The following is an 11,847-nucleotide window of genomic DNA, read 5'->3' as shown; positions in this document are numbered from 1 at the left end:
CTGTGTCCAAGCTCCTTCAATAACCTTTTAATCCAAATAGCTTTTTTGTAAGCTTGTGTAGCTATCATGTACTTTGATTTTGTTGTAGATAAAGCCACAACAATTTAAAGTTTTGAAACCCAGCTCACAACTCTTCCTGTAAGTGTGAGCACATAGCTCATAGTAGATTTCCTCTTATCAAGATCACCTATAAAGTCTAAATGAACATAGTCTTTGATGATGAATTATGATCCTCCAATACATAATGTAACATTTGAGGTCCTTTTGATGTATTTAAGGATCCTCTTAACTATATTCGAATGCTCTCTCCTCCGATTTTCCATAAACCGACTTATCGTTCCTGTTGCTTGTATAATGTCTGGACTTGTACAAATCATAACAAACATTAAACTTCCCACTACTAATGCATATGGTATTTAAGATAGTTCCATCCTCTCCACTTCATTACTATAACTCACATTTGAGGATAATTTGTAATTCATAGGAAGTAGGGTAGAAACTAGCTTATAATCATACATGTTGAAACGACATTAAATTTTCTCGAAATAGTTTTTATGTGAGAGCAAATCTTCTTGCTTTGTCTATCTCGGTGAAATTACATCCCTAGAATCTTGTTTGCTGGTCTTAGATCCTTCATCTCAAACATCCAAGCCAACTATGCCTTTACTCCTTGGATTCGATCTTTGTTGGGGCTTGCAACCAACATGTCATCCACGTACAACAATAAGATAATAAAATCATCACCCTCAAACCTCTTATAATATATACAATGATTTGAATTAAGCCTATTGTACCCAAGGCTTAATATGAAGGAATCAAATCTCTTATACCAACATCTGATCATACAGGGATTTGGTTAACCTATAAACCAAATTCTCTTTCCCATTTTCTTTAAAACCTTCCGGTTGGAGCATATGAATTTCTTCTTCAAGCTCTCCATGAAGAAACTCAAATTTCACATCTAACCACTTAAGGTGTAAATCAAATCTAGCACACATAGCCAAGACTATTCGAATTGATGTAAGTTGAACAATTGGAGAAAAAATCTAGTTGAAATCAATACCTTCATTTTTAGCATATCCTTTAACTACTAGTCTTGCACGATACCATTCCACTTGGTCATTACTATCACATTTGATCTTATAGACCCACTCGTTTCCAATAGCTTTTCTTTCAGGTGATAATGGCACAAGTTTCCATGTCTAGTTCTCAAGCAAGGCTTCAACCTCCCTTTCATTGTTGCCATCCATAAAGATGAATCCAAATTGTTTATGGTCTCCTAATAATTTGAAGGCTTTTCATCTTCTATAAGAAGACAGTAAGAAAGATTCGTTGTCATAACAAACTCTAAGTGCCAAGAAGGTTCTCTTCTTTCTTGGATTGACCGTGGCACTTCAAGTATCTCAGACTCAACTGGTACTTGTTCATTGTGTTTTGGAACTACTTCAAAAGATTCTGGTTGTTCTTGTTCTGATTATTTGTTTCCAATGAAACTTATAATATCTATCTTTTTCATCAGTGTGTTATCTCACTTTCACTTTGTAGCATTTCTTCTACAAAGATGACATTTCTACTAATGATAACCTTGTAGGTTGTGGGATTCCACAGGCGATACCCCTTTACTCGATCAACAAACCCCAAGAATATGCATTTTCTAAATTTTGGATCCAGTTTTGATCTTTCTTAGTCATTATACATCACATAAGCAGGACACCCAAATATGTGTAAGAAGGAATAGCTCGCTGACTTACTAGTCCACATCTCCATAGGTGTCTTCATCTCAATTGTTATTGATGAAGACCTATTAATTATATAGTAGACAATTTTGGTTGCTTTAGCCAAATATGGTTTGGGTAGTCCTGCAGTCTTCAATATAACTTTCATTCTTTCTACAAGAGTTCTATTTGTCCGCTCTGCTACGTCATTTTTTTGTAGATTATAAGCAATAGTTTTCTATTATTGTATGTCTTTTTTACTACAAAATGCATCAAACTTCTACCTATAGAATTTTCCTCCATTATTTGTCTTTAAACATTTAATATTCTTTCCCATTTCAAGCTCCCTTTGTGCTTTAAAGGTTTTGAATAATGGAAAACATTTGACTATCTCTTGATGAGGTACACCCAACATCTTTTGGAATAATCATCTACAAACAATACTAGATAATTTGTTCCTCCAAGAGATGTGATCAGTGATTCTCAAACATCAAAATGAACCAAGAAGCAACTTTTGATCAAAGAGGATTTTCAATCCCTTTTCTGACATGTAACCAAGTTTGCGATGCCACTTCATTGTCAATTCTTTTCCAAAGTTTGCGACAACCCATGCAACATGTATAGTTTTACAACAATCTCCTCTGCCTTCATCACCGCAAGTGCACCTCTAATAACTTTCATGATTCCTTCTTCAACATGGAATTCATACCCAAGGTCATCCAGCTGTCCCATTGATAGCAAATTCTTCTTTAAGCCCTTCACATGTCATACATTTGGAATAATGTGAATCACACCATCATCCATCTTTACTTTGATAGAACCAACACCAACAATCTCCAAGGCATGATCATTACCCATGTAAACTGATCCCCCTGCAATAGGTTCATATTGGTGAAACCATTCTCTATGAGAAGTTATGTGTTATGTTGCTATTGAGTCAATTAACCAAACTTTAGCAAATCTCTTTTTGCCTTTTGCAATTGTTGTTGGTTCACTATCCAAGATTTTGTCTTCATTCGAAGTACTTGCTACATAACTCTTAAGTATTTGATGGCTCAAATTCTTTCATTTTCATGTTTTTTTCTACCACTCTTTTATAGTGTCAACACTCCTTTTTTATGTGCCCTTACTTTCTACAGTGATAACATTTAACTTTCTTTTTACTTTGTGACTTTGACCTAATCTATTTGTGACTCCCACTAGAAACATGTTCTGTTGATCTTCTTCTAGAAATAATTAGAGCCTCAATTTGTTAAGAAGATGATATTCTGTCTTCCTTGTTTTTACACCTACTTTTTCCCTCAAGTACAGTAGTCGCAACATCATTAAAGACTAGCATTGTTCTTAAAGCACCAAAGCACCATTGGTCACATTTATGATGAGATGATCATATGAATCAGGTAGACTTTGGAGTAAAAGTTCAAGACATTTCTTCTCTTCTATATTATCCTCCATAGTTGATAGTTGAGAGAATAGAGTTTTCAAGGTGTTGATGTGTTCAGTCATTAAAGTAGATTCTAGCATTCAAAGAGTGTGGATTTTTTTTTTCTTAAGAGGATTTTGTTTTGCAATGACTTGACTTCATATAGGTTTGTCAACGTATCCCAAATTTCTTTTGTCGACTATAATTCTGAGATGCTTGATAGTATATTATCTGCTACTGCTAAATGTAAGCTTGAAATGACATTTGTATCTATTTGCTCCCACTTTCTATTTGCAATATTTTTTTACCTTTCACCAATTGCTTCTAAGCAATTTTCCTTCCTCAAGATGACTCATTTTCATTTTCCACAGCCCAAAATTGCTCCCATTGAATTTTTCTATTTTAAATTTCACCACCATTTGTTCCACTTTTACAATGAATAATAACCCGTGATAATAATAAGTGTCTGTGTGGAAAACACGAAGAAAGTCCCCAGGAAAGTGGAGAGGTCATAGTGGCTCCAGTTAAAACCGGCTTTCCTTAGGCTCTTATTGCCTTTTTGATAGAACTTTCCTAGACATGTACAAACCACACAAGTAACCACCTACTGTCCTAGACCTAGGTTTTGATACCACTGTTATGAAATGATACTCGCAACGATAATTTGAAAATATAATAATAAAAAAATAAAGTAATAAATAAAACAATAAATAAAATAATGGGTTAAAGTACTTTCGTAGTAAAACACTCTGCTACGAGGGAAACCTCCATGAGCAATACAAAAAAATTTCCAATATATGAAACAAAATTATAACCTCTTTCTTAATTTAAGAGGAGAGAATATAAAAACTTATAAAAGGAAGAAGGTAGTTTTATCATTTTATATATCAATTTTATTTATTTTTTTTAAAATTAAGTGGATGTAGAGATGGGTTTAACAACTGACCTTCACAAAGAGACGTTGGAAAGTAGAGGAGATATTCAGCCTTGTATTCATGAAGGAAATTATTATAAAACTGTGTTAAGTCAAACTTTCTATATGTACAATTAGAGTGAGTTTTCAATGTCAAAGTCAGTTTCCAATTTAAATTTTGAATTCCAATAAGATTATGTAATCAGATAAATATGCACAATATGATGTAATAAGACAGTTTTAGCATTTCTCACATCAGTTCTTATATCCTTCAAACTTACTTTTGATTTTATGTTTTCTAGTTGGCTCTTTGATCATCTTTTTTGTGCTGCAAAGGTGAGAAGTATGCCATGGCCCCATTAGTTTGAATGGGAAGCAATTGTGTAAAAGAAATTTACCTCTTTTTGCTTCAATGGAAATCATTGAAGTTTGTCAACAAGGGAATCTTTTCCCAGAATTTTCCTTGAAATATTGAGTGACACCAGGCAGACTGAAAATAAGATATGAGGACAGTAGCTAGAACCCAGAAATTAGGGGAACCCTCTCAGCTTTCTTTGTGACTTCTGCCATTGTCACAACCTGTTAAAGGGGAAAAAAAGAGTAGAACTTGCATAACATTCTGTTTCAATGTGGTTTCTTATGCCACCCCCACTCAAATCATCTTCTTTACACTGCCATTTCCAATTCTAAAGCAATCAATCAACTGACCGGAGCTGAGAAAATATGAATAAAAGCCAATCCCACATGATAACCGCAGAGTAGTAACTGAACTTGACCATGTATACAGCACTCAAAAAGTACTGGCAGAGGCAAGTGCAACCTGGCCATGAAAGGGGGCAATACATTTGTGTCTACATATTAGCTATAATTTCAAACAAAGCCCCAAATGGAACTACTTTCTCAGTATCCAAATGTGTCCATTTTGCAGATCTGTGACCATTTATGGTGTGCAAAAGACTGGATGGCCAAATGTTTCCCTTCTGCGGTTTTGTATTTACCTAAATCCAGAGGGAGCTGCTTGTGGGCCAGCTCCTGCTGCTCTCCTCATGGATTTTGCTTGGGCAAGCATCTCATCATAATTCTGATCAGTAACAAAATACTGTTAGAATAGACATGGAAAGCAAGTGATGTTAACAAAACGGGAGAGAAAAATTTAATAAGAGTTTTACCCGTTTCTCATATGCTGGATCCATTGAGCTAATTATCTTGTCTGCAAGGCCATAGTCAATGGCTTCTTGTGCTTGCAAATATTTTGGGCGTTCGACATCTTTTTTTATTTCTTCCTTTGTCTTCCCAGTTCCTTTAGCTAATAGCTCAATGTAATACTCCGAGTTTGCATCTAGTTCTTTGGCCTGATGGAGGAAATTCTTTTAAAAAATAGAGCATAGAAATAAAAAATAGAGCATAATAGATAGACACTGAGCAAGAGAGAGAGGGAGAAAGACCTTAATCCACATATCTATGGTAGCCCCACTTGATCGGTTTACTTTAGGTAGATATAATTTCGCTGCAATTCAGCCAAAAAAATAAGGTCAATAGGGAAGGAGAGAACAAAGATGTGCTATATTCCATGAACTCATACAGAACACATAGTCCAACTATTTCAACTACAATTCTAAATTAGCAAGCTCCACTAGTACAAATAGAGAATTAGATTGGCACAACTGCCATAACCATAGTTACTGGAAAATGAGTTCCTAATCTCAATGGGCATTTGGAGAGAACACTCTCCAGAGGGAAACAAATCTTAAAGCATTTTCTGGCTATTTAATATCATTAAGAAACAAGAAAATCCCAAATAAAAAATGGTCAATCATGTAACTCTACAAAAACAATGATTATCATCATGGTTATATCCAATAAAAGAAATTAATATGTGATGCTGACCAAAATAATGCACTCTCTCATTATGAAGTAGATGTATAAAAAAATGGTAAAGCTGTAGGAAGCTTAAAAAGGTGTAACGAAATTTAGAGCAAGAGGAAACCACAACAAACTAAACCAAAAGAAGATTTGAAGGCCACTACTTCCAATCGAGGCAAGGACTCAACAATTTTATTTTTTTATTTTTTTCATTTTTATAGCAAATAAAGAGTTTTTGATTAGCAAAAAAAAAAAAAAAAATCAATTTTTATTTATTCATCTTTTTTCATTCAAAATTCATCATACTCCATGCACCTTTTTCAGATTTCAAAATTAGTCATAGTCCAATGCGCTGTTGTTAAAACCCTCAAAACTTTCTTTGCAGCTTGAGGGGCATGTACACTAATATGAGAAACCAAGAATATAGAAATCATTCACCCCCTTTTTGTGTTTAAAGTTTGAAAAAGACAGTATATTGGCATAAAAAAGAATAAAAAATTCTTTCAAACAAAATCAAAATGAAAGGAACTTCAGAATAATAAGTCTCAAGGATGTAAGATTACAGAGAATATGGGGTTAAAATGAAAATAGCCAAATAAAATAAGACACTTGAAAACCATGGTTACTTCCATTCAAAAGATGCATAAACTATAATAAACCCAATTTACCAAATTAACTTTGGCAGTCCATATATTGGACAGCGATTTGGACCAAAGTGGTTCCACGGTGGAGATGCCTATTGCTTTGAAGTCCTACATGGATTGGATGGAGCAGTTGGGACCACTGGATGCATGGCTAAACTTTCCCTATCTAATACAACAAAATCAGTGCTTCTGAAAGGACTCAAAGTTTTCCAGTCATGTTGTGGCAATAGCATCATGCAGTGTATATGTAACCACATTCCTTTGCATTTACTCCAATTTCTAGCTGCTGTTACCTACTTTATTCTCCAAGACCTTGATTGTACTAGTTTTCTTCATTTGTTAAAATTTTGATGGGTTATAAACATCTTCCTCACTCTCTCCAATCGTTTCAACATATTTTGCTTTCTAGGCAAAGCAATCTTAATAACCAGGTTAAAAGCTAGTTATTTGAAAGATAGGGTTCAAAAATTATGAATTTGAATGTGAAGGAGTGGGATCGAAGAGGCAATTCTCCCCCCATTAGGATTTAGGGATCCTGATGATCCACTTCCCTCCAGACCCTGGGAGACTGCTTAAGCCCTAAGCCATCAACCACAGCAAGCCAATAAGCAGAAAGTTGGTCCAGACTTCAGTACAGCAGACTGCTTCATCAGGCAAGTCGCCTGAATCTGAAGTGGCAACTATGCAGCTTTCCTGGCTTCAGCAACAAGATTTCAGGTAACTTGAAGAGTCATGAAAAAGAATGATTCAAGGATGCAGAAAGCAGCATTGTCTTGACAACTTCTAGGATACAAATAAAATTTACAAAAAGAAATAATTCAAATCTTTTAGGAGAGAAGTTGATTCATACTGGAGGCATTTGGCTGTAGACCACGGTAACCCTTGGCTCCAACTGATAGAAGCATTGCTGCTTGACCATATGCCGTGCCACAGTTCACTGTATAGACGTCCGACTTGCAGTACTTCAGGCAGATAGAAACAGATATTACACATGTTAAATTTAAAGCAGGCCAAATGGATCAAAGATTAAAAACTTCTGAGATCCTATAAAAACAACTAGCATATTTTCTTTGGCATAAATATCAACTAAATCTTAATCTGACATGGATATGTGCTAAATTGTATACAAATAATCTGGTGGAACAGCTAGGAACCTGTCACTTGATTCCAAGAAACATCCATAATTAATAAATATAAGCAAAAAATGCCACATATAACTAATGTTAATACTTACCGCCATGGAATCAGCAATAGCATATGCCTCAGTTTCAGATCCAACAGTCTCCATCTTCTCATTCTAAGAATTGCATCATAGAACCAAATTAAAACAGATGGGATACAAACTTTGAAGATGAGAAAAACTAAGGCAACCTCAGAAAATTATTTAGTGTCTCAAATAGTGAAGAAAACAGTATTATTAAAATAATGTATTCCAGAGCTAACCTGTGTTCCAGTTGAATTTATGTAGAGATATATAGGCTTTGAGGGGTTGTCAAAATCCAACCACATAAACTGAGCAACAAGAAGCTCAGCTACTGCAGGTACGATCTGCAGAAAATTAGAGGGGAAAAAAAATATCAAGGCAACTAATCAAATCGAAGGAATATGGCAAGAGAAATAGGGAAGTTCCTAGCCAATACCCAGAGCACAGGATAAACAAAGAGAGAGAATGACTTACTGGCATGCCCAGATAGCAAATCCGAGCATCTAAGAGCAAAGATGGCAAATCAGGAGGAGCAGTTCTGGGTCTTCCAGATCCTCTGCCTCCACGATACATGCTTACACTCATACTATATTTTGAAGGACCCCTGTCATTCACTCCTGATAGACTCCACATCCCTCCATTATCCATATAATTCCGAGCAGATGAGATGCTTTCCTGTTAACAGTTATTGAAGAATAAGAATCCCTCCTGGATACAAAATCCACTGATATAACAGTGAGTTCTATTTTTTTCCAAGTCAATTATTAAGCAAAAAAAATGGACTACTAAGATGATTTAGTTATTCTGGGGCTTCTTTTAGAAATCGAAGCCACTTGGATGTACAGTGAGCTGAGATTAGGGAGTTTTGAAGAAATGACCTCTGTAACTCTTTCTGACTGCCGGCTAATGGGATTATCTTCTGTCATGAACATGTCCATTTGTGAAGGTGAAAGGCCATAAAAATACTGGGGAACATTTTTATAGTTTTCCATCACTGCAAAAGAGAACATAGTTAGGTAAACATTAATTCATATAATCCTGATTTTAAAATAAAAATAAAAATCAGGGATGCTTGAGCATTTCAAAACAAGGTCATGTATCATTCAGAACAAGAAGCTCTCTCAAGTCTCAAGTTCTCATATAGGAAATTCCTACCTCTTTTAGAAGAAGGAAAAGGAATATAAGACAAGTAGGGCCTGTTTGGCAATGTTTTTGAGAAAAGTGCTCATAAGACAATTTTTAAAAACAATTCTCAATTGTTTTCAAGAACAAAATTTTAGTTGAGAACTCAAATATGAAAAATAATCTCCTTGGATTAATCTCCATTTGGGCACTATGAGCTTATGCACAATGTAAAAGTTCTTAAAGTATTCTTAATATTTTCAATTATTTCTTAAAACACAACAAAAAACACCTCAAATTTATTCTAAAAAACAACAAACTTTCGGAACAAATTTTCAAACAGCTATTTTCAGAAGAAAAACAGTTTTCAAAACCAAATTCCAAATAGACCCTTAATTTCAGGGACAATGAGTACCAAACTGCAAAAACTGATACAAAGATACAATAATGTCCAAAATGAACATCAAAGAATTTGTAGTGCCATAATTTGCATCCAAAGAATTTCATCAAATTTGAAGGGTCTATGGTTTAGCATTCTGAAATAAATTTTCTTGGTATTATTACTTCTAAATTTAGTATCAATTTCTTCCTTCCAAATCTGTTTTTCTCTGGGTTGCCAGATTGTTGGTTCAAGGGTCAGAGCTCATCCAAGACATTTTTATTTGGTCTCCCTTGTCACAATTTAATCAAAGTCTCATAAATTACCACCACCCACACCGTTCCCCCCCCCCCCCCCCCCCACACACACACAACAAATAAAAAAAAAAAAATAGTTGTTATCATTTCACCAAAAGAAGAATCGCGGCAGTTGGTTTAAGAATCTGCTAGGGAGTGATTTTGAAATGGCCTAAAAGCGCTTCCTAATGCTTGGAAGAGCTCTCTTAAAAATATTAAGTGTTTGGCAAATTTTGAAATCACTGTTAAAAATATGGAGATACACACACACACACACATGAAAAACACTATCAAAATGTTTCTTTTTTTTAGTTTATATTCAGACACTAAGCGATTCTCTTTAAAAGGGTTTCTAATGGAAGAGCTCTAAATTTGATTTGAGCACCAAAATGAATTCCAAACTTTTGTTAAACTGAATTTGCAATTTTAATTTATGTTCAGTAACAGAACATCTAACTACAATCATTCCAATATACACAATAATAGACTAATCCAATGGGCAAATAATTGCTTTATTGAAACTGAACCACACAGAAATAAATATTCGTATAATTCCCAAATTAATTGAAGTTCCTACACGCCTTCGGTTGTGAAAGCAAAATCATCACAATGGGGACTCTCAGGTTGAGTTCTGCTCAGGTTTTTTATCACATAAATAAACCCATAGGTGGAATTGGATTGCCTAATAAAGGGAAAAACACCTACTCTCAGTAATCATAGTAGCAAAACCATAAAAAGAAAAGCAAAGGGGGAAAACCCCACAAATTTTTTTCCATTGAAGAACACAAACAAAACCCAAACAAGAATCAATGAATCAAAACAGGCTAATAAAAGCATAATATCAAACAAGGAAAAAAAAAAAGGAGAGAAGATGTATATAATCGAAACAAAGAAGTGGAGTACCCATCTGAGCACTCAAAATTATTCTATTCAATTCAAATTTTTATCCAACAAGAAACCGACCAAGAAATGAAATACCCGTCCAAGCACTCAAAATTATTCTATTCTATTCAAATTTTTATCCAACAATAAACCGACCAAGAAATGAAATACCCGTCCAAGCACTCAAAATTATTCTATTAAAGGCCCAAAATTTCAACCCCAAAAGTCAGTAAAAATAGGCATAATATGCATAAAAGAGAGGAATTACATCCGTCTTGGAGATTTCCCTCTCTGAACTGTTTAGGTATGTGGTCAAACGAGGCCTTTGCAGATGGAGACCTGAACCCTCTCCGAACTGCGCTTCTTCCGAGTTTGGGAGCAGAGAAGAGCTTTGTGCAGTGAAGGAAAGAGGATTTGACGGCACCACCGGCGGAACCAACGTCGTGAGCGTCCACGGTCGAGGGCGAGATAGGAGAAGAGAGAGGTGAGAGTAGAGAGGTGGCCATGGCGGTTTCACTCTCTGCAGTTCGCACTCTCTGCTTTTGCTCCTATGAGTTTTGAGGCTAAGGATTGGTGATCCTGTGTGGCTCAGCCCTATGACATTTTTTTACGGGTTCGGTCCACTGCCCATCCCAAGTTCAATTCATAAAGCCCAGTGCGGTCCATGTATTTCTGTATTAAAAATAAATAAATTGGTGTTTTAAGCTTATGGAAAAAAAAATTAATTTCGTGAAAAATATATTAAGAAAATAAAATTTTCATGTATGATTTTTCATAAAAATATAAAAAAAATTAAAAATAATTAAAATTAATTATATACAAAAAAAAATTAAATTAAAATTTGTTTAAAGAAGCATATAAGAATAATGTATTAATATTACTTCATAAGGAGATTGATAATTTAAGAATTGCTTAAAATAATAATTATGTTGATGTATTAATCTAAATTGATAATTTTGTTTTATTTATGCACATCTTTAGATCTTACTTCTTAAGTGTGGGGGGTTTCTCTCCACGTGTCTTCTCCCAAATAAAAAACCGTTGGTTCGTCCAAGGTAAGCAGATGATCCGTCTCATATCAATCCGTCTGAACCAAAACAAATTATGTCTAGCGAAAGAGGAAAGAAATTTCCTTTTTACTGAATGTCAAACGGAATGGACAGACCACGCCAACTGATATTCCTAGATGGATTAACCAACACAGTCGGAGATTTCAGGCATTTAGTAGATGTATAATCGTACCTAATGTCTAGACAACGGCCTAGACGACATTTATGCCTAAGAGTCAATGAATACTAATTGCTATGCACAATCAATAACATTGAAAAACATAAATGCATAGTCAACTATATGGTTCGAGACTTTTACTTGACAACCAACAAATGACACAAGTTAGCGGATTTTGT

The 11,847-nt window shown here is 34.8% G+C and overlaps 1 protein-coding gene across 1 annotated transcript; it reads right to left on the bottom strand.

The window, feature by feature from the left end:
- Positions 1-4,775: 4,775 nt before the first annotated feature.
- Positions 4,776-11,105, bottom strand: LOC100253136 (ATP-dependent Clp protease proteolytic subunit-related protein 1, chloroplastic). The gene is made up of 9 exons (XM_002264347.5): positions 10,710-11,105; positions 8,641-8,756; positions 8,237-8,437; positions 8,002-8,106; positions 7,793-7,855; positions 7,409-7,520; positions 5,497-5,558; positions 5,221-5,403; positions 4,776-5,132 (listed from the first exon to the last, which is right to left on the bottom strand). Exons 1-9 carry the CDS (start codon positions 10,945-10,947, stop codon positions 5,046-5,048), a joined length of 1,167 nt encoding a protein of 388 aa, XP_002264383.1. The 5' UTR covers positions 10,948-11,105; the 3' UTR covers positions 4,776-5,045.
- Positions 11,106-11,847: the final 742 nt, after the last annotated feature.

Source organism: Vitis vinifera, chromosome 3 (genome assembly GCF_030704535.1).
Source record: "Vitis vinifera cultivar Pinot Noir 40024 chromosome 3, ASM3070453v1".
NCBI lineage: Eukaryota > Viridiplantae > Streptophyta > Magnoliopsida > Vitales > Vitaceae > Vitis > Vitis vinifera.
Note: the sequence above shows the minus strand (reverse complement) of the source record. Positions and strands in the feature narration are given on the sequence as shown.